The sequence below is a fragment of the Nicotiana tomentosiformis genome, chromosome 3, assembly GCF_000390325.3.
Source record: "Nicotiana tomentosiformis chromosome 3, ASM39032v3, whole genome shotgun sequence".
Lineage (NCBI taxonomy): Eukaryota > Viridiplantae > Streptophyta > Magnoliopsida > Solanales > Solanaceae > Nicotiana > Nicotiana tomentosiformis.
Genome location: NC_090814.1, coordinates 85,087,293 through 85,111,023, shown reverse-complemented (window position 1 = coordinate 85,111,023; position 23,731 = coordinate 85,087,293). Strand labels below are relative to the sequence as shown.

General features: G+C 38.0%; 2 protein-coding genes across 2 annotated transcripts; both read right to left on the bottom strand.

Annotated features, from left to right (window-relative positions):
* Nucleotides 1-9,925: 9,925 nt before the first annotated feature.
* Nucleotides 9,926-16,018, bottom strand: LOC138908115 (uncharacterized). Its single transcript, XM_070198755.1, has 2 exons — nt 15,693-16,018; nt 9,926-9,989 (listed from the first exon to the last, which is right to left on the bottom strand). The coding sequence occupies exons 1-2, from the start codon at nt 16,016-16,018 to the stop codon at nt 9,926-9,928; spliced, it is 390 nt and encodes a 129-aa protein (XP_070054856.1).
* Nucleotides 16,019-16,482: 464 nt separating this feature from the next.
* On the bottom strand, nt 16,483-17,112 carry LOC138908114 (uncharacterized mitochondrial protein AtMg00860-like). The gene is made up of 2 exons (XM_070198754.1): nt 17,008-17,112; nt 16,483-16,773 (listed from the first exon to the last, which is right to left on the bottom strand). Exons 1-2 carry the CDS (start codon nt 17,110-17,112, stop codon nt 16,483-16,485), a joined length of 396 nt encoding a protein of 131 aa, XP_070054855.1.
* Between the last annotated feature and the right edge of the window lie 6,619 nt (nt 17,113-23,731).

Sequence of the window (23,731 nt, the reverse complement as noted above, 5' to 3'; positions counted from 1 at the left end):
ATATATGAGAGATCAATACGGAGGTTTAAAGGTGGGTTTAGGGATAACGAAACCTTGATGCGATCTGAGTGGGCTATACTTAATGCCAGCTAGCGTAATTCGGGAGAATATGCCTTGTAAATTGTGGTAATTACTCGGGAGAGAGTTACGATAGTTAGAGTGCTCATGGTCGATAGAGAAGACTTAGGCAAATTTATAGAAAACGTAGCGAAAAAGATTCCAACAATAGGGGAAATCACAACCTTAGATCATTCTAATTCTTGTTTATAACTTGTTCATAGTTAGCTGTTAATTATTACATTTTCATTACGTAATATTTAGTTAATAAAACCCAATCTGCTACTTAAATATTTTTGAAAATTGATTGTGTGAATTTGTGCGAGTCTAGTAGCTGTGTTTGATAGGTTAATTCCTTGTGGGATTCGACTCCGAACTTGTAAATCGAATTATATTTGCAACGACTGCTTAATCCTTTTTATAAGGCATAGTTGGGCGTGATCAAATACATAATTGTACATTGTTGAATCCATGTCTTACAAATCTATGTTGACCCGTGAAAGAGAAAGATAAATTGATTTAGCAAGTGAATGAGTTTAGACAAAAGGCTTAAACAAATGGGTTGTTGGAGGAGAATTTTAAGAGGTGGTTGAATTGATTCTATTTATTTAATAGCTCACGTTTGGACAAATAATAAGTTGAATGTGATAAAGCTTGATGACATAGGCCGTGAGAGGGTAATCTCTTAAAATCAGATTTGGGTCTTGCTTCTAAATTGAACGTTGGACTTAATGAACTTAGTATTTGGTTTTACTATATTAATTTAATCGTTAGGAGCATGTTTAGGCCGACCACACTTTGGTAGGCAAATCTTAGCTTTTCTTTATATCTATTTTTATTCGAGGTGAGAGGTCGTTCCCTTTAGTTCGTATTCAGGGGAATGCCCCGTAGACTTTGTACATACTTTATCCGAGGTATGCCCCGTAGTGAATATAATTGGAGGTCGTGACAAACCTCGTGGAAGAAGTATGGTATATATTAGTATTTAGGACTTTACTTTATTTTTCTTTTTATATTTTCTTTTATTAGGTAGGGACGACCTCGAGCCTCTTTTGTGTTTATTTTTATTTTTCTGTGTTTTTTACCTCAATTCGAATATCCTTTAAAGCCAACATGATCACGTATGCAACCGTACTAGTTACGAGACTTGGGGAATGCCTAACAACTTCTCCCCGAGTCAAATGAACTCTCTTAGAATTTTTTGTGTAGTCAGTTTTAGAGTCAAATGTGTTTTGAAGGAAAATTCTTATTTTAAAAAAAAAATGGTGACCTGGCACATCGAAATCAAATGTCAGGTGGCGACTCCGAAAAATCCTTCGAAACACAAACTTTTGCCACTTTCTAATTGAAAAACCCTTTTGAGCTTTAAAATCTTTTTATTACCTTAAGAGGGTTAAGTGAGGTGAAAAAGGGGGTGTGACAACATCCCCAAATTACCATAGTTTTTCTCTTGACTACGTACTGCTCATGATAACAGTTATATATTCAAAACCTAAGTATTTAAGCAAAACCTCTGAACTTATTAAAATAGAACATAATTATAGCTTCTAGTTTATTCAGAAGCACCAGAAAATTAGACATTCATACCTTTTCACAAAACTCATAGAAATGCTTATTACGGTGGCTAATCTCCATTTTCTAAATCTGCTTTTGTAGGCTAACAATGGATGCCTAAACACATTAGCCATTCATTTAAACACAATATATGAGATGTTAATGTATCTAATTAATAAGCAATTATGGGAAGGGAAAGAGTTTTAAATGGTAGAAGAAAGTTAAGAAGGTGTCATTTTGAGTATAATAAAAGAGGGGAATCAAAAAGACTCAAGCTATTATTGAGCTAATTTACTTAAATAAAATAAGAGAAAAATAGAAAAAAAAGGAGAAAAAAGATAAATAGGATCTTTGACCAAAGAGAAGTGCCAAGTCATCATCTTTATTCCCTCTTTTATATTATACTAGTCAATTTATCCGCGCTTCGCGCAGTCATAAAAAATCATGTCAAATTTATGAACTAATCTTTTTTCTAATATTCAAATCCAAATAGATTATATTTCAAATATAATTTGTCTTTTTCTTTATACTCAGTTCTATATCTTTCTTTAATTTTGCATCACATGACAAAATTGAAGCAAACAATGACTGACAATTGTAAGTAAAGTTTCTTAGCCTAATCGTATGAAAATTTTCAAATTGAAACAAGCAATGACTCTGAAATTTGTAAGTAAAAGTTATATTTTCAAGGGGATTAGCCTCTCATGTAATAAATCATATGTTAAAAATTATAGCATTGATAATCCCATACAATTCTGGAGTCATCATCTTCAAACTAATAGAAATAATTTTCAATCAAAGTACATTAAAATATTCAAATCACATAATATTAAAATTGGAAATGTTTTTCAATATTGTCATAATATTATTAAATAGGAATCTAGATATTAAGAGAGTGTCAAGTCACCTTAACTATAACCAACTAATTTATATAATACATAGATATAGGTATAGAATACTAAATGAAAATTAGGAAAGTATTACTTTCAAAATATTGAACAAAAATATTCAACACAATATTTTAATTCTCTATGTATTTTAATAAAACATTTTAATTTTTATGATATTATAATAGTTTCAAGAATACCAAATATAGAAAATCCAACACAAATTTTAGTTTTATTTTTATTTTATGATATTTTCTTCGTTCTCTACTTCCTTTGTTTTTTAGAAAAATGTAAAACATCTTTGTCTGCTAGTTGGCAGTCAAAAACTTGTGTTTGGAATTTTTGTTTTTGGTATATAATATTTTTGTATTTTTCTAATATTATACTAATTCAAATTTACTGAGAAATCATCACAAGGTATCTCTATGTGAAACATTTGAAGTCTCAAGAATATTGATACTCCGTATTTTTCTTGGCCAATTTAACTTATAACATTAACAATATAATAATTAAACTTAATTTGAAGATAAACTGTGCTAAATAAATTTAACAAAATCTTCTCATAGATTGTTTTCTGAATTTAGAAATTTAATGCCACATATAACAACAATATATCAACATTTCATACAACTGAATAAAAGAAAGAACCAATTGCGTTCTAAAATAGAACTATAGTAAATTTAAAGTACGTGACCACATTTTTGTAAAACTTAAAGCATATTCTAGGTTCTAGTTACTAAACGTGAAAATAGATTATTGAACCATGGTAACTAAGAAAAGAAAGCAACAAATACTTCATTTGAAATGAAATACATGAGCACAATTGTGAACGTAAAAATGATCTAACACAAAGTAACCTTGAGCAAGTGAATTGCTAAAGTCCACAACGTCTAAACGTAGCAGCTGACATTGCTAAGGAGAGGTGATTGTTGCATTCTTTGGGGAGATAATAGAATTGGTCAAATATGAGGCTCCATAACTACCTTTTCATGTCATGATCCTTACTTCACTACTTTATGACTGAGTCCCTCCCTCATAATAATATTTCATGTGCACCGCCACAAGTTATAGCAGCCTAAGCTCCCAATGCAACAATGACACACACAAACATACAGTGAGATACTTATATTCCTTTGTGTTAATGTGTTAATTGCTTTTGCCGTGGGTTGCTCTAGTGGTAAGCACCCTCCACTTCCAACCAAGAGATTGTGAGTTCGAGTCACCCCAAGAGCAAGGTGGGGAGTTCTTGGAGGGAGGGAGCAGAGGGTCTATCGGAAATAGCCTCTCTTCCTCAGGGTAGGGGTAAGGTCTGCATACACACTACCCTCCACAGACCCCACTAATGAAATTATACTGGATTGTTCTTGTTGCTTTTGCCGTTTCTGATTCTTCTAATTATGAAAGTTAATTACTCCCTTACCATTAATTAGGAAGTTATATGGAGGAGTGGGGATTTGTTTGGTCACGAAGTATTAAGAAGCCGTTTCTGATTGCTCATTATTTAATCCTTAATACAAACTTTTGGGCTTTCTAATATAATTTGAATTTGAAAGAAAATAATGAGAGGAAAGAAGCAAAAAAAAGAGAAAAAAGATAAATGTGATTCCTGGCCTAAGAGAGATGCCAAGTCACCTCTTTCATATGGAAGCACTTAATTTCCTATATTTCCTATGGTTTTAGGTGTGTAATGATCAAAGCACCATATTTTCTTTATTGATATTATTGAATATTATCAAGTGTAGTAGTGTAGTTGGTGCTATTTATGTTATATTGCTATTAGTTAGTTACTAGACTTAGGAGGTTAGTAGTTGAGTTAGTTATAGGGGTAGTTTAGTAATTAGCAGTTTACTTTCTTTATTTTCCTTTTCTCATGTGTATAAGACTCGCTTCAGCTGAATAGGAAAGCACACTATTTTTTCCAATTTCATTTTTGTCCAGAAGCTTCTCCTCTCATGATGAGAGCTCAAGCTCAACCTTCAATGGAGGTTGATTCATTCTGTTAGTTGCAATCTCGATATCGTATCAGAGCTCAGCTCGAATTTCTCACTGGCGTTCTCTTCCTTTTCGTCAAATCTCATCATTCAATCTCAGTTTTCAACTTTGCAAAAATCAAAATATACACTTCACAGTTCGTCGCTAGGGTTTTGAAATTTTTTTGATTTCTCCTCAAATTCAGAGATTAATTCTTCTAGTCTTCTAGAATTTATCCTCAATCGATGGACGGAGATAAGGAAACTTAGAATACGACTAATAACTTGGACTCGACCAACCTGCTGTACATGCACCCATCGGAGAGTGCCGGAACAACACTAGTACTTGTTGCCTTCGATGGAACTGGGTACAGATCTTGGAGAAGGGGAGTTCTCAGAACATTATCATTGAAGAACAAGGTTGGATTCATTATGGGAAAATATAAAAAACCTAATGTTGTGATACAACTTATGATCAGTGGGCTCAATGCGACGACATGGTCACATCGTGGATCCTCAACTCACTTTCAAATGATTTAACCAATAGTCTACAATATGTCAGTGATGCTAAAGAATTAGGGAAAGAACTGGAAGATAGATATGATCAAACTAATGGAGCAAAATTGTATCAATTGCAGAAGGAAATTAACGACCTTAGCCATGGGGCTTTGGACATCACATGCTATTATACAAAAATGAAGAGGCTTTGGGAGGAATTATATACCCTGAATGCACATGCACATGCATAATGCAACTGTCAATGTACTTGTGGTGCAAAGGCCAATATGCACAAGGCTGAGCATGATCGAAGATTTATTCAGTTCCTAATGTGCTTAAACGAAGTCTACACAGTAGTGAGAGGCAGCATACTCATGATGAATCCACTGCCCAACATAACACATGCCTTCTCCATTCTTATTTAGGAAGATAAGCAGAGAGAAGTCAGGCCAAGCAACAAACTGGTACTTCATTGAATGTAAATGGACCCGAGAATAACAAGTTTATGACAAATTACAATCAAAGAGGAAATGGTGCTACCCATAACTCATACAATTCAAACAAGCAAAGTTATCCACCTACCAAGTCTCGACTGTTCTGTGACTACTGCAAAAAGTTAGGGCACACCAGGGATAATTTCTATAGGATACATAGCTTTCCACAAGATTTTAAGTTCACTAAAGTGAGGAATGCAGCATCTGCTGCAAATGTTCATACATAATGTGAAGAAGTTGAAGGTGAAACTCATGATCAAGGATTTCAGCACTTGACAAAGGAGCAATACAATTAGTTGCTCAGCCTATTAGAGAAATTTTCAGGAAGGAACACAGGGGAAAGCTCAAGCAACATAACTTGTGGAGCTGCAAACTTTGCAGATATTCTAGCTTGTTATACTTATAAAGAGATTGCTGAAACCACTGTATGTAAATGCTCTAAATCAGTTGTTGACTTGTGGATATTAGATAGTGGGGCTTCAAATCACATGACCTATAGGAAATCTTTTCTGAATAACATTAGAACCTTATCTTATCCCTTTCTAGTTATACTACCTAATGGATATAAGGTGAAAGTGATAGAAATTGGGGATGTATTTCTTGGTCCAATGTTAACTTTAATCAGAGTGTTGTATGTACTTAGTTTCAAAAATAACCTCATCTCTATTCACTCTTTAACATACCATCTCAATTGCATAGTTAATTTCAGCAAATATCTTTGCATGATGCAGGCCCCTTCAATGAAGAGACCTCTGTAGATTGGTAAAGCAAGGAGTGATTTGTACTTCCTATTCTCAAAGTGTCACGGTTGTCCAAAGTCTAGTATATCTTCTATTCCTTCTACTCTTTGTTCCCATTCCTACTTTCCTGCATCAGTTGATGTTGTCAATAAAGGAGAGAATCACAATCTGCCTTTACATTCATTGTCAACTGTAAATAGATCACCATATTCACTCAACAATGTAAAGAACCTTCATTCAAGAAATAAAATTGACTCCTTATTTGGTATACATTCTTTTCTGTCATCTATTGCATCTCATGGGGACAGTGTTGAATATCTATGGCATAACAGACTAGGTCATGTACCCTTTGTGAAAATGAGAAGGATATATACCATACCTATTAATTTTTCTCCCAAACAACCTTTTCTCTGTTCTGTCTGCCCCATGGCAAGGCACACAAGACTACTATTTCCCCTTTAAACATCATCCATTACCAAAACCTTTGAACTTTTACACATAGATTTATGGGCCTATTGATAACAACAAGGTAGGAAATCCAAACTAGAGTAAAAATTTGAGAAGTAAATGCAGAAGCAATAATAATAAGGAATTGAACAACTAGAATTGAAATACAGAAAATAAAGGATACGGGAAAATTCAAGGAAAGAATTCCAGGAACTTCCAAGAACGCAAGTTCTATAGCCTTGACAATATCCAAGCAACAACGTCTTGATTTATTGAAGAAATCAAACGTCTTTACTCAAAAATAAATCAAAGTAATAGATTCGAATCTTGACCGCTTTACGATTAACTTGAGACAATAATCAATAACTAGTATTAACCGCCTTCTAAGAATACCACAAAGGAATCAAAGATATCACAATACATAAGTAATCTTACTACCTTGAACTATGAACAAGTAAATGTTGAAAGATAAATCTCAAAGCATAAGTAACAAAGGTTCAAAATAACTCTCAAAGTATGATATTCTTAATCAATAATGAAGTGCTTCAATGAATGAGAAGAACTCCTTATTTATAGGAGTAAAAATCCTTAAAATAAGGTAGGGGGCTGCTAAGGGGTAACAAAAGTCATCAAAATTAGGTAGGGGGCTGCTAAGGGGTAACAAAAGTCATCAAAATTAGGTAGAACGGTTGTTAAGAAATAAGAAAAGTCACAAAATTAGGTAGGGGCCAAATCTCTTTGGAGCAGATTTGGGCCTTAAATCTACTAGTTTGGGTCATTGGTTTGGACTCCAATTGGGCTTCTTTTCAAACACCCCCTTTTGGAACTCTTTTAAGCTCATTTTGGGCTCTTCTGAGTGCCCTTTTGCTAGATTTCAAGGGGCGAGTTCGAGACCCAATCTTCCTCCTCTTGGACTTCAATTTGGGCTACCAAATAATAGTAAAACTTGTATAATTCATCTCCTTTGGTCTTGAGCTCGTCCTCCACAATTAAAAGCTTTTTTATTTGCCATTGAAGTCCAGCAACCTTAGGCTGCAACTCTTTAGCTTGAGATCTTGTAAATGGCCTTCTTGGATCTTCCAAAACTTTATCCTTGTCCTTGATGCTATCACCTATCACATAGCGACGCGTGAAAACTACAAATATTTTCTTACCATGGTTGATGACTTTAGCAGATCAACATGGACACATCTTTCGAGTAGTAAAAGAAATACACTTCAAGCCATTAAAGCGCCCATTTCTATGATTGAAAAGCAGTTCAGTTCTTCAGTCAAAACTGTTAGAACTGATAATAGGCTAGAATTTGTAAATAGTGAGGCCATGCTATTCTTTCAAGACAAAGGCATAATTCACCAGAAATTCTGTCCATACACACCACAACAGAATGGTGTGGTAAAAAAAAAATATAAATATCTACTAGAAATTGTAAGGGCCCTACTTTATCAATCCAAATTACCAATTAGATATAAAGAAGCTCAAAAGGGCATTTATTATTAAGGATTGTGGAGGGTAATCTGTTTTTCAGGTAACTGGACCTACTCACACCTTAAAAGCTTTAGTTGCTTATTTCACACCACCACACTCAAGACACAAAAAGATAAATTTGAGCCAATGGCTACTCCCCATATCTTTGTAGGGTATCCCTTTGGGGTAAAAGGATATAAGGTCTTGGACCTAACCACAAAGAGGGTACATGTATCTAGAGATGTTTTATTTCATGAAGATGTGCTTCCTTTTGCCATTTCACCTGAACATTCTTCCTTTTTCTTTTGTCTTGCATATGGTAAATTCTAATTCTTCATGTCCAAACACCATAATGAATAATTCTGATGATCATTGTACCATTGATAGAAATGCATCAACTTCTGCCACTAGTATTCCTATATCTGAAGAAACACAATCCTTAGTTACAAAAACATCACCAAAATCTCCAAACTCTTTAAGCCTACATAACCATGACTCACACCTCAGCCCAGAATCAAACAACAGAACCCATAATGATAGTCTTATAACTGGAAGTCATTCAAAAACACATGTATCACCCCTTGAGCAAATACATCATATGGAACCTTATAATATCCAACCTAATCCTATGCAACATAGGAGATCATGCAGAACACTCATTACTCCTTCTCACCTTAAAGACTATGTATGTACACTACCAAATCTACAACCACATAACCATTCAAGCAATAGTATAAGTCCTACACATCAACTATTTCCTTCTTCATCCACATCACTGACATGAGTGTGAACCAAGCTCTTATGAGGAGGTAGCTATGACTCTTGCCTGACAAGTAGCAATGACACAAGAGTTTGAAGCTTTATATACTAATCATACTTGGGATTTAGTTAATTTGCCTGCAGGAAAGAAAGCTATAGGGTGCAGGTGGGTGTAAAAAATCAAGCACAAAGCTGATGGAAGTGTAGAAAGATAAAAGGCAAGGCTTGTGGTAAAAGGATACACATGGGAGGCTGGAGTTGATTACATAGAAACTTTTTCTCCAGTAGTAAAGATGACTATTGTTAGGACCTTAATCCACATTGCAGTAAATAGATGGGCTCTCTATCAGCTGGATGTGAGCAATGCTTTCCTCTATGGAGATCTACATGAGGAAGTGTATATGCAAATCCCACAAGGTCTGATGGTGGAGGATACATCACTTGTGTGAGGACTAAGGAAGTCCTTGTATGGCCTCAAACAAGCTAGTAGACAGTGGCATGATAAGTTGGTAGAATCCTTGCACTCCAGAGGCTTCAGGCACACAGAAAATGACTACTCTTTATTCTATAAGAACAAGGTGATTCATCAGTTTTTGTGGCAATATATGTTGATGATCTGATCCTTACTGGGACTAAACTTGAAGAAATGACAGCACTAAAGACATTTTTGCACAATCAGTTTAGAATTAAATACTTAGGCAAGTTGCACTATTTCTTGGGCCTAAAGAGGCTTTACAAGGATGACGGAGTAATGATTTCTCAGAGGAAATTCACCAATGATCTATTAAAAGAATATGACTGCTTGGGTTATTCTCCTATTTCATCTCCACTTTATTCATCAACCAAACTCAAAGCTAAAGAAGGTACCTTGTTAGTTGATCCATCATATTATAAAAAGCTGATTGGGAAACTAATTCCTTACAAACACAAGACTAGACATTGCCTATAGTGTGCCACACTTAAGTTAGTTCATGCAAGCACCAAGAGAACCCCATCTTAAGTCTGCCATACATGTCCTTAGATACCTTAAGGTTGATCCTACCTTAGATACGGTCTCATGTGATGCCCCCATTCCAGTTTTCTGTGACAGTCAAGCAGTTGTGCACATTGCTAGGAATCCTGTGTTCCACGAAAGAACAAAACATATAGAAGTAGATTTTCACTTTGTGAGAGACAAGTTGCATGATGGTTTTATTATACTTCATCGCATTTCTACGTACAACATGTTGGCATAGATCTTAACAAAAGCACTTATAGGGATCAAGCATTATGATCTTCTGGCGAGTTGGTTGTGAGTTCATCACTTCCAACTTGAGGGGGGTATTGAGATTATTGAATATTATTAATGTGATGACCTGATAGGTCATCTAGAGTTTTATATATTTTAAAATCTCAAATAGCTTTTTTAATCCTTCCTCGATTTGCGTGTGCAGTCCATGTCTTTTTCCAAAAAAATTTTATGTGAAAACTTAATTAAAATGTGAATTCGTGCCTTAAAAATCTATTTGAGTTGAGTTCGATCGACATTTAAGCAAAAAGACTCGGATCCATATTTTGATGGTCTCGGTGGATCCGCACTGTGATTTGGGATTCAGGCGTAAGCCCAGAATCAAATTTGGAGGTCCCTAGCTCGAGTTATCACAATTTGTTGAAAATTTAAAGTTTAAAGGTTTAAAGAACTCATAAATTTGACCGATGTTTGACTTTGTTGATACCGGGTCCGAATTTTAGTTTTAGAACTTGGTATAGGTCCATTACGATACTTATAACTTGTCTGCCAAATTTGGTGCAAAATAAAAGTGATTTGACGTGATTCGGACGTCCGATTGTTAAAATAGAAATTCTTAAGTTTCATTAAAAATTTTATTTGATTTGGTGTCTGATTCGTAGTTCTAGGTGTTATTTTGGTATTTTTATCATGCGAGCAAGTTCGTATGAGATTTTTGGACTTGTGTGCATATATGGTTTGGAGCCCCGAGGGCTCGAGTGAGTTTCGGATAGCCGACGGACCATTTGAACTGAAAATTTGTGGTTTCTTGAGCTTCTGATGTATCTGGTGTCATATATTTCGTTATCGCGAAGCCTTTCTCGTGATTGTGAAGGGGAGTTTGGGACAAGGGAGTATTTTCTTCATCGCGAACATGATAGTTGGGTCGCGAACGTGGAGTGTTGGGGGTTTTACTCTTCGCAAACACGACCAGCTTCTCGCGAACGCATAGAGGCATGGGCCTGGGAGGGGAAAACTGACTATTACTCTTTGTGAACGCGACACTAGGATCGCGAACGCGGGGGCTAGTAGGTGCAAGCCTTCGCAAATGCGTAGGGAAATGAGTTGTTATGCTTCGCGATCGCGTCAGGTACTTCATAAAATCGAAGAAGGTCTGATGATAGTGATTTAAAACAGTCCAAAAATGGGATTTCTTCCATTTTTCATAAACACTCCATTAGAGCTCGACCTAGAGGTAATTTTGAGGGGAAAACTCAACACCAATTCATAAGTTTTACATTTTAACTTATTTTCTTCCATTTCTAACATCACCCATTAATTTCTAGCCCTAATCTTTATTCTTTCATGGTAGAAAACTGGGGATTTAGGAAGAATTGGGGTTTTTTATAAATTCGGGATTTAGACCTCAATTCGAAGTCGAATTTCAAGACTAATTACACAATCGAGATTGGAGGTGAATGTGTAAATAAATTTTGGTCCGAATCTCGGGTTTTGACCAAGCGGGCCCGAGGTTTATTATTTTTTACCTTGTGGGTAAAGTGTAAAAATTCTATCTTTATGTATTGTAATTGATTCCCCTAGCATTATTTGGCATTCCCGGTAGAGCTCTAAATTGACTGCGGAGTGAGGTAAGTATCGTGGTTAACTTTGACGTGAGGGATTAGGACTTATTTGCCTATTTGCTGCATGTTTAAAATGTCGGGTACAACGTATATAAGAGGTGACGAGTACTTATGCATTGCTATTGGGTTAAAGCATGCGGGGGGGACTTGTTTATTATAATTTACTTCCTTATTTGATTATGATATACATGCTTAGACTAGTTTATTACTTAGTTGATCATCTTTCCGCATTTATGAACTATTTATGATAATTGAGCATTATTGGAAGTTGAGGTTCGGAATTGTGGAACCGTTGTTGACGTAAGGTTTATTCTTGATTATTATTCCTCCCAAATGTTATATACATTTTGCTACATGGTAAGGGAGAGTGTTAAAGTACGAAGGGTGATGTCAAGCTGGTTATTGTTTCATTTATTGATTTATACATAGTAATTAAAGCACGAAGGGTGATGTCATGCCGTATTTATTGTTTTATGATGCAATTGAGAGTAAAAGCATGAAGAGTGATGTCATGCCGTATTTATCATTTTATGGAGAGATTGAGAGTAAAAGAACGAAGGGTTATGTCGTGCCATTGTTATTATTTCATGGTGAGGTTGAGAGTAAAAACATGATGAGTGATGCCGTGCAGTCTTCATTTATTATGTTTTCTCTGTTTTCATTGGTTGCAGGTTTATTGATTGTTTCATGTTGTCATTTCCTGATGTAGTTACCGTACCTTGTACCCTTTTCATGTCCCCTCTCAATCGCACATGTTAAATCTTTATTTGTTGTTATGTCGTACGTATATTTTCGTCTATACAAGTTTAATTACGTGAGTGTCCTGTCATAGTCTCGTCACTACATCGTCGAGGTTAGGCTAGGTACTTACGGAGTACATTGGGTCGGTTGTACATACTATACTCTACACTTCTTGTGCAAATTTTAGTACTTGTCCCAGCTGTACATGAGGTGCATCAGCTCGAATTGGCATATCTGGAGACTCGAGGTAGATCTGCTGGCGTCCGCAGACCTTGAAGTCCCTTTCTTTTTTCCTCTTTCACCGTTTATTTCATTCGAGACAGTTGTACTTATTTAAGACTTTATTTGTAGAACCTCTAAAAGCTCGTGTACTTGTGACTCCAGATCCGGGTTGTACCAGATATTGGATTATTGTGCTATTTCGTACTTTATTTTGGCTCCATTGCTGTTTAATTGGTTTTACTTATTTGAATTGTTTAAAAACTGGCTCAGGGATTTCTCTAACGTTGGCTTGCCTAGCAAGTGAAATGTTAGGTTCAATCACGGTTCCGAAGGTGAGAATTCCGGGTCGTGTCAATCAAGTGTCGTAATGTAGTTGGTGTTATTTATGTTATATTGCTATTAGTTAGTTACTAGACTTAGGAGGTTAGTAGTTGAGTTAGCTACAAGGGTAGTTTAGTAATTGGTAATTTACTTTCTTTATTTTTCTTTTCTCACGTGTATAAGACTCACTTTAGCTGAATAGGAAAGCACACTATTTTTCCCAATTTTATTTCTGTCCAGAAGCTTCTCTTCTCGTGATGAGAGCTCAAGCTCAACCTTCAATGGAGGTTGATTCATTCTATTAGTTACAATCTCGACATTCTTTACAACAACTTTGAGCCCTGTTTCTTTATCCATTTTTCTATCTTTTTTGTGGTTACGACTAAGAAAAAGCTAAGAGGCGAACCTTAATTAAATAAAGCTTGTTATTTTTCACTCTATTTGTAAATTTATTACTATAAGTTAAACAATCTATATATATAATTGAAGGGCATAGGAGAAGTGACGTGTCACTCTCCTAAGCTAGGATTTCAATTTATCTATTTTCTCATTTTTTTTTTTTAACTTTTTCTATTATTTTGCTTTCTTTCGCCCGGTAAGTTAATAAATATAGAAATAATTTTTTAATAACATAAATTTAGATAGAAGAGATAAAATATTTCTTCGCTTGGATCCAAGACGTTTTTCCTCTACTAACACAAAGCACAAAAAAGGAAAAAACAGAACTATCCAGTAAGTTGATACCATAGAAATCGATCAAAAAGAAAAGAAAAGTGCTTTTTTCTTTTGGATTGAATGTCACTCCAATTAAGGAATATATGTCAGATCATATTTTGATACTCCCTCGGTTTCAATTTATGTGAATCTATTTTCTTTTTAGTCCGTGCCAAAAAGAATGACCTCTTTTCTTATTTGGAAACAATTTACCTTTATGCAATGATTTATAGCCACACAAAATATATGTGCCTAATTTTACACCACAAGTTTAAAAGCCTTCTCTATTTTCTTAAACTCCGTATCCAGTCAAATGGGTTCACATAAATTGAAACGGAGGGAGTATTATTTGCTTTCACTGAACCATGTTATATATTTAATAAGTTTTTAGGTAAGATGAAAGTTCTATACTGAACCAATAATCAAAAATTTATTTCCATTATGGTTAACTCTTGAAAATGGAAGAAAGGAAAGGAAAAACTAATTTTAAATCTTTCACACAGTTAACTTACAAATTTTAGTTTTAAATATAGAAGTTGTAACAAAATTTAGATTTAATTCTGAAAAATGACGGTCTTTGGTTATGTCACGACCCGGAATTCCAATCTTCGGGACCGTGATGGCGCCTAACATTTCACTTGCTGGGCAAGCCAACGTTAGAGAACCGTTAGGTTAATTGTTATTTAGTTTCAACAAATAAAGCCAATTAACTTTGTTGGAATTTGAAAGTTAAAAGCTTAATGACTTTCCGTAAACACGCCCGGACTGCGCACGCAAATCGAAAAAGGTTAAGATGAAGTATTTAAGGCTTCAAAGCACAAAATTAGGTTCTAAAACCTAAGATGACCCATCGGGTCATCACATTCTCTACCTCTAAAACAACCGTTCGTCCTCGAACGAACATAGAAAGGTACCTGGGCTGGTGAAAAGGTGGGGATATCTACTCCGCATGTCCGACTCGGACTCCCAAGTAGCTGCCTCGATGGGCTGACCTCTCCAATGCACTCGAACTGAAGGATAACTCTTCGACCTCAACTAACGAACCTGCCAGGCTAGAATAGCCACTGGCTCCTCCTCATAAGTCAAATCCTTGTCCAACTGGACAGAGCTAAAATATAACACGTGGGACGGATCGTCGTGATACTTCCGGAGCATGGACACATGGAATACCGAATGAACAACTAATAAGTTAGGTGGAAATGCGAGCTTGTAAGCCACCTCACCCACTCTTTGAGTAATCTCGACCTTATCCAAGGCAACATGTACCAAATCTGTACCCAACAACCGAGCCTTCCCCGGCTCAAACCATACAACTGGCGATCGACACCGCCTACCGTATAATGCCTCATAGGGAGCCATCTGAATGCTCGACTGGTAGCTGTTATTGTAGGCAAACTTTGCAAGCGGCAAGAACTGATCCCAAGAACCTCCAAAGTCTATAATACAATCGCGGAGCATATCCTCCAATATCTGAATAGTGCACTCGGACTGTCCGTCCGTCTGAGGATGAAATGTTGTGCTCAACTCAACTTCGTGCCCAACTCACGCTGTACTGCCCTCCAGAAGTGCGATGTGAACTGCATACCTCGATCAGAAATGATAGACACGGGAACACCGTGAAGACAGATGATCTCGCGGATATAAATCTCTGCCAACTGCTCTAAAGAATAGGTAACTGCCATAAGAATGAAATGCGCAGACTTGGTCAGCCTGTCCACAACGACCCAAACTGCATCGAACTTCTTCTGAGTCTGTGGGAGTCCAACAACGAAATCCATAGTGATACGCTCCCATTTCCACTCAGGAATCTCAAACTTCTGAAGCAAACCACATGGTCTCTGATGTTCATAATTTACCTCCTGACCATTTAGACACCGAGCTACATACGCGACTATATTCTTCTTCATCCTCCTCTACCAATAATGTTTCCGCAAGTCCCGATACATATTGGCGGCGCCCGGATGAATAGAATACCGGGAACTGTAAGCCACCTCTAGAATCAACTCACGAAGTCCATCCTTATTAGGCACGCAAAAATGACCTTGCATCCTCAAAACTCCATCATCTCCTACCGTAACCTGCTTGGCATCACCGTGCCATACTGTGTCACTAAGGACAAGCAAATGAGGGTCATCATACTGCCGCTCCCTGATGCGCTCAAACAAGGAAGACCAAGCGACTGTACAAGCTAGAACATGACTGAGCTCAGAAATATGCAATCTCACGAACTGATTGGCCAAGGCCTGAACATCTAATGCAAGCAGACTCTCACCGACTGGAATATACGCAAGGCTGCCCATACTCGCTGACTCTCTACTAAAGGCATCGGCCACCACATTGGCCTTCCGGGATGATACAAGATGGTGATATCATAGTCTTTCAATAGCTCCAACCACCTCCTCTGCCTAAAATTGAGTTCCTTTTGTTTGAATAATTACTGCAAGCTCCGATGATCTGTGAATACCTCACATGACATGCCGTAAAGATAGTGCTTCCAAATATTCAGCGCCTGAACAATGGCTGCCAGCTCTAAGTCATGAACTGGGTAATTCTTCTCGTGAACCTTCAACTTTCGCGACGCATATGCAATCACCCTGACATCCCTCATCAATACCGCACTAAGTCCAATACGAGATGCATCACAATATACCATATAAGATCCTGAACCTGTGGGCAACACCAACACTAGCGCCATAGCCAAGGCAGTCTTGAGCTTCTGAAAGCTCGCCTCACACTCGTTTGACCATCTGAACGGGGCACTCTTCTAGGTCAACCTGCTCAACAGGGCTTCTATAGATGAAAACCCCTCCACAAACTGACGATAATAACCCGCTAAACCCAAGAAACTCTGAATCTCCATGGCTGAAGTGGATCTTGGCCAGTTCTGAACTGCCTCGATCTTTTTAGGGTCTACCTGAATGCCCTCTTCTGATACAACGTGCCCCAAGAAAGTGACTGAATCCAACCAAAACTTGCACTTTGAAAACTTGGCGTATAACAGCTGTCTCTCAGAGTTTGAAGTACAATCTGAAGATGCTGCTCGTGCTCCTCTCGACTGTGGGAGTAGATCAATATATCATCAATAAAACACAATCATAAAGGAATCCAAATAAGGCTTGAACACCCGATTCATCAAATCCATAAATGTTGTTGGGGCATTTGCTAGCCCAAATGACATCACTAGAAACTCATAATGCCCATATCGAGTCCGAAAAGCTATCTTAGGAATATCGGATGCCCTAATCCTCAACTGATGGTAGCCAGACCTCAAATCAATCTTCAAAAATACCTTGGTGCCCTGAAGCTGATCAAATAAGTCATCAATCCACGACAATGAATACTTGTTCTTGCTAGTGACTCTGTTCAATTGCCGGTAATTTATGCACATCCTCATCGATCCATCTTTCTTCTTCACAAACAACACGAGTACAGCTCAGGGCGAGACACTAGGTCTAATGAAGCCCTTATCAAGCAAATCTTGCAACTACTCTTTCAACTCTGGCGGGGCCATACGGTATGGCAGAATAGAAATGGGCTGAGTTTCTGGAGCCAAATCAATACAGAAGTCAATATCCCTGGCGGGTGGCATCCCCGACAAGTCTGCTGGAAATACCTCTGGAAACTCACATACAACTGGTACTAAATCCATGGAAGGAACCTCTGCACTAGAATCGGACATAAGCCAAATAAGTTAGACACCTCTTCTCGACCATACGCTGAGCCTTCATGTAAGAGATAACCCTACAGGTAGAATGGCCAGGAGTCCCTCTCCACTCTAATCAAAGCAACCCCAGCAAGGCTAAGGTCATCGTCTTGGCATGACAATCTAATATAGCGTGATAGGGTGACATCCAATTCATACCCAAGATAACATCAAAGTCTACCATATCGAGAAGTAGAAGATCTACGCTAGTCTCTAGACTCCCAATGGTAACCACACATGAACGATAAACACGATCGACAACGATAGCATCTCCCATAGGTATGGACACATGCACAGGAGCACTCAAAGAATCACGAGGCATAACCAAATATGAAGCAAAATAGGATGACATATAGGAATAAGTAGAACCCGGATCAAATAGAACTGAAACATCTCTACTGCAAACTGAAATAGTACCTATGATAATAGTGTCAGATGACTCAACCTCAGGCCTGGCTTGTAAAGCATATCATCGTGGTTGGGCCCCACCACTTTGAACTACATCTCTAGGACGAGCCCTAGCTGTCTGGCCTCCACCTCTAGCGGCCTGACATCCACCTCTAATGGCCTGACCTCTACCTCTAGCTACCTGAACCCTACCTCTAGCTGGCTGAGCGGGCGGTGAAGCACCCGGTGTCAGGACCATGGCACGAGAACCTTGATGCTGTGAGATGCCCGATGCCTGAGGGCAAAATCTAGCAATGTGCCTCGGATCACCACAAGTATAACAGGACCTCGACTGTTGTGATTACTGACCCTAAAAGTGACCTTGTCGACCTGAGTAACCACCTTGAAAGCTCTGGAGCGGAAGTGCACTAATAGGAGTTGGTGGTGCACTGTAGGCTAGCTGGTCTGGATAAGGAATATGAGGGCCACGTCCACCGGAAGCACTGTGGGATGCCTGGAGTGCTGAATGAAATGGCCTGAGTGGATGGCCTCTACCAAAAGTACCCCTGCCTCCAGACGAGATGCCGCTAAACCCACTAGAATGACAAGGCATCTTGTCAGACCCATGACCTCCCTCTGTGTAAGAACCATCTCGACTCGCCTAGCAACATTGACAGCCGTCTAAAAAGAAATCTCACCCCAGCCTCCTTAGCCATTTGCAACTTGATAGGCTGAGCAATTCCCTCAATAAACCTCCTCACCATCTCTCTCTCTCGGTAGGAAGCAGAAGAATAGCATGACGGGCCAAATCTACAAAACGGGTCTCATACTGAGTAACAGTCATACTGCCCTACTGGAGACGCTCGAACTGCCGACGATACTCCTCTCTCAATGTGACAAGAAGGAACTTCTCAAGAAATATCTGAGAGAACTGGTCCTAAGTAAGAGCAGGCAACTCCGCTGGTCTGGTCAATACAAAATCCTTTCACCATCTCTTGGCGGAACCCGTCATCTGAAATACAGCAAAATTGACCCCATTGGTCTCAACTATCCCCATGTTCCGCAGAACCTCATGGCAGCGGTCAAGATAATCCTGTGGGTCCTCAGAAGGTGCACCATTGAAGTGAACTGGAAAGAACTTGGTGAACTTGTACAATATAAATAAGCACTCAAAAGACATAGCTGGCCCATCATCGGCCTGTGCCGCAACAACCGGTTGAACTACTCCGACTGGCTGAGCTACTGGAGTCTGATACTGGGAGCCATCTGCTTTGGAGTGTGAGTAGCAGGAGTCTGTGCTCCTCCCCCAGCCTGAGAGACGGCTGGTGCCATGGGAAATGTACCTGACTAGGCCACACTCTCCATAAGGCCCACCAAACGGACCAAAGCGTCCTGAAGTACTGGGGTGGTGATGAACCCCTCCGGGACCTGAGCTGGTCCAACAGGAGCAGTCTAGGCTGGAACCTCCTCGTCAAACTCTACCTGAGGCTCCACTGCTGGTGCTGGTGCTCGAGCTCTAGGCTGAGCTCTGCCCCTGCCTCGGGCTCTAGCACGGCCTCGGCCCCGACCTCTGCCCCTCGTAGAAGCTGCCACTGGGGGCTCTAGCTGCTGCTCAACTGAAGATGCCATACGTTTTCTCGCCATCTGCTAGAGAACAAGAGTAGAAGAGTTCAATTAGCAATGAGAGAATAAAATCGCACAACAGAGAAGAATAGAAGTGAAATTTGTTCTTAAACTTCATATCCTCTGGAAGATAAGTACAGATGTCTCCGTACCGATCCTCCAGGCTCTACTAAGCCTGCTCGTGAATTGTGAGACCTAGGAAACCTAGTGATCTGATACCAACTTGTCACGACCCGAAATTTCTACCTTCGGGACCGTGATGGTGCCTAATATTTCACTTGCTAGGCAAGCCAACGTTAGAGAACCGTTAAGTTAATTGTTATTCGGTTTCAACAAATAAAGCCAATTAAGCCAAAATGAAACAAAACCGAGTGCGGAATAAGATATATACCTATAATATATTGTCACGATTCAGAATTCCCACCTTCGGGACCGTGATGGTGCCCAGCATTTCTCTTGCTAGGCAAACCAACGTTAGAGAACCGTTGAGTCCATTGTTATTCAGCTTCAACAAATAAAGCCAATTAAGCCAAAAATGAAACAAAATCGAGTGCGGAATAACATATATGCCCATAATATCTATTATAATCCGGATCTGGAGTCACAACTCACGAGCTTCTAAGATTTGCTACAAACAGAGTCTGAAAGAAATAAAATTGTTCTGAATGGAAAGAAACAGTAAAATAAGGAAACTAGAAAGGGACTTCAAGGTCTGCAGACGCCAGCAGATCTATCTTGAGTCTTCGATAAGCAAGTCTAGACTGTCGAGTCTCACAATCAGCTAGGGCCGGTACCAAAATCTGCACAAGAAGTGCAGAGTATAGTATGAGTATAACCGACCCCATGTACTCGTAAGTGTCGAGCCTAACCTCGACAAAGTAGTGACGAGGCTATGACAAGATACCCAAATAATAAACCTTTGCAGATAACAATACATGTACAAGAAAACAACAATAACATCTAAACATGTACTATTGGGAGGGGGACATGCTAAAGAGGCACAAGATATAAGAGATACAGTGGAAATGATAACCAAAACAGTCAACATGCTTTTAACCAGTGACAACAACTAAACACAATGAAGAAAATTGCCCGGCATCACCCTTCGTGCTTTTACTCTCAACCTCATAATGAAACAATAATACTGCACGGCATCACCCTTCGTGCTTTTACTCTCAGCCTCACAATATAAATCAATAGATACGGAACGGCATCACCCTTCGTGCATTAACTCTCATAACATAGCACGACATCACCTTTCGTACATTAACACTCACAATATGGCACGGTATCACCCTTCGTGCATTAACACTCACAATATGACACGGCATCACCCTTCGTGCATTAACACTTACAATATGGCATGCCATCACCCTTCGTGCATTAACACTCACAATATGGCACGGCATCACCCTTCGTGCATTAGCACTCTCCCTTACCACAAAACAATGAACAAGTAATAGCAGGGAGATAGAATCAACAAGAACAAGCCTTACTTCAACAATGGTTCCACAATACCAATCTCAACTTTGGAATCAATACTCAATTATCACAAAAGCCCGTAAACACGATAAGAACGATCAATTTAGTAAGTAACTAGTCTAAGCATGGATAACAAGATCAAAGTAGGCAATAAACTACAAAGAACAAGTCCCCACCCGCATGATTTATCTTGAAAACAATGCATAAATACTTGTCACCTCACATATACATTGTACCCAACATCTAGACATGTAGCAAATAGACAAACAAGTCTTAATCCCTCAAGTCAAGGTTAACCACGACACTTACCTCGCTCCAAAGGACCAATTCAAAGCTCAACCACGGCTTTGCCTTTCAAACAAATCTCCGAACCAATAGAATCTAGGAAATTACCAACCAAACAATTCAAATTAAGCCTTAGGAACTACCCACGATTGTAAAGAATTCAATTTAGGTCATTATTGAAAAAGTCAACTCCCGGGGCCCGCTTGGTCCAAACTCGAAATTCGGACCAAAATCCGATTACCCATTCACCTCCGAGCCCGATTATGTAATTTGTTTTGGAATCCAATCTCAATTTGAGGTCTAAATTCCCATTTTGCAAAAAATCCTAATTCTACCTAAACCCCCAATTTCCACCATGAAAATACAAGATTTTAGGTTGAAATCTAAGGAAATGTAGTGAAAGATTGAAAGAAACTAGTTTAGAATCACTTACCATTGATTTAGGGAAGAAGAGTTCTTTGAAAAATCGCCTCTAGGGTTTCTGAGTTTGAAAGTTTGAGAAAATGAACAAAAATATCGTCTAACTCCCATTTTGATCAGGCGCAGATGCCGCAAATGCGACCTGGGTTCGCAATTGCGAACCCCGCAAATGCAAGAATTGCTTCGCAAATGCGAAGACTTCTCCATCTCTGCTAACATCGCATTTGCGATGGTTTGTTCGCAAATGCGAACTTCGACCTTCCGCAATTGCGATCACTGTACCTCATTGACCCACTTCGCAAATGCGAAGTTTTATTGCCCCAGCTAATTTTCGCAAATGCGATGAGTTGCTTGCAAATGCGAGCCCATCATAGGTCACAAATGCGAAGCCTGACCTCGCAATTGCAAGGTCTGTGGCCTGCACCAAAAACTGAAACACACCAGCAATGTTCTAAGTCAAATTTCACTCTGTTGCCTATCCGAAACTCACCCGAGCCCTCGAGGCTCTAAACTAAATATGCACAAAAGTCTAAAAATATCATACGAACTTGTTCGCGTGATCAAATCGCCAAAATAACACCTAGAACTATGAATCGGATACCAAAATCAAATAAAATTTTCAAGAAACTTTAAAATTGCTATATTAATAACTGGACGTCCGAATCACATCAAACCAACTCCATTTCTCACCAAATTTCACAGACAAGTCATAAATATAGTATTAGACCTATACCGGATTCTGAAACTAAAATATGGACCCGATATCCAAAAAGTCAAATATTGGTCAAACATTTCAAATTCATTAAGCTTTTAACTTTTAAATTCCAACAAAGTGCGATAACTCGGGTTAGAGACTTCCGAATTCGATTCCGGGCATACGCCCAAGTCCCAAATCACGATACAGACCCACCAAGACTGTCAAAATACGAATTCGGGTCCGTTTGCTCAAAAAGTTGACCGAAATCAACTCATACAGATTTTAAGGCAAAAATTTTATATTTTCTCAGTTTTTAACATTAAAGCTTTTCGGAAATACGCCCGGACTGCGCACACAAATCAAAAAGGGTTAAGATGAGATATTTAAGGCTTCAAAGCACAAAATTAGGTTCTAAAACATAAGATGACCTATCGGATCATCACATGTTAGCGCCAAGACTCCTTTTCCCACTAACAAATGGTACAAAAAACAAATGAAATTATCATAACAGTTCCAGAAAAGTTAAACATAAATTATAAGGGTACATATAAAATTCGATTTATCTGCTTCTACATGTGGCCTTCTTGATGCACTATGATATAAGGTATAATATCAAATATCCCGCTTCAGAATAGTTACTAAGGTTATTTTAATCCTATTATCAAAAGAGAAAAGGAAACCATTCTGTTTAAATCAACAACAACAATAATAATAATAATAATAATAATAATAATAATAATAATAATAATAATATTAATATTAATATTAATAGAAAAGAAAAACAACACTTATTTCTATGATACTATAAGTATTTAAATCAGAAAATCATCGGAGAGTTGCTTATCATGATTACCATAATTATAAGAGGACTGATATAAAGTAATAAAATACTTCTGGTTCAATCACTTTAGACGTCAAATTTTACAATAAGTTGAGAATGTAATAGAGATTTCTTTTAAATCTTGGATCAATGTTCTCCTATTCATATGGATGAGTAAACATGAAGTATACCAAACAAATACAAAAATAATATATGTCAATAAAATTTATTTGAGGAATTTACACGTAATACAAATTATTTAGTACTTAATTAAATAAGTTACAACTACTTTTAAAAAATTATATAAACTATAATTTATTTTAATCTACTACTTTTTATATCCCTAAAATCTCTCGCTTGAGATTTTCTTACCTAAACTAATATATCTCTCTTGAGATTCTCTCTCACCTAAAATGTATTTATCCATATTACTTTTCTCCCAATTTCCCCATTAAAAGATACGAGTATATCCTAATATCCCTAACATCTTTCCTCCCTTTTACGTATATAATATATCACCCCCATCCTTCCTCCACCCCACTACAAATTCTTATACCCTTCTTCTCTATTATAGTATATCTTTTATCACTTAATTT

Coding starts and splice junctions, on each gene's coding strand:
- LOC138908115 (XM_070198755.1), bottom strand. CDS start 16,018: ATGGGCAGCCTTGCGTATATTCCAGTCGGTGAGAGTCTGCTTGCATTA. Junction 9,990..15,692: donor GAGGTGGCTTACAGTTCCCG/GTATTCTATTCA, acceptor CGTGGAACACAG/GATTCCTAGCAATGTGCACA.
- LOC138908114 (XM_070198754.1), bottom strand. CDS start 17,112: ATGAGGATGTGCATAAATTACCGGCAATTGAACAGAGTCACTAGCAAG. Junction 16,774..17,007: donor ATCAGCTTCAGGGCACCAAG/GTATTTTTGAAG, acceptor CTACTCCCACAG/TCGAGAGGAGCACGAGCAGC.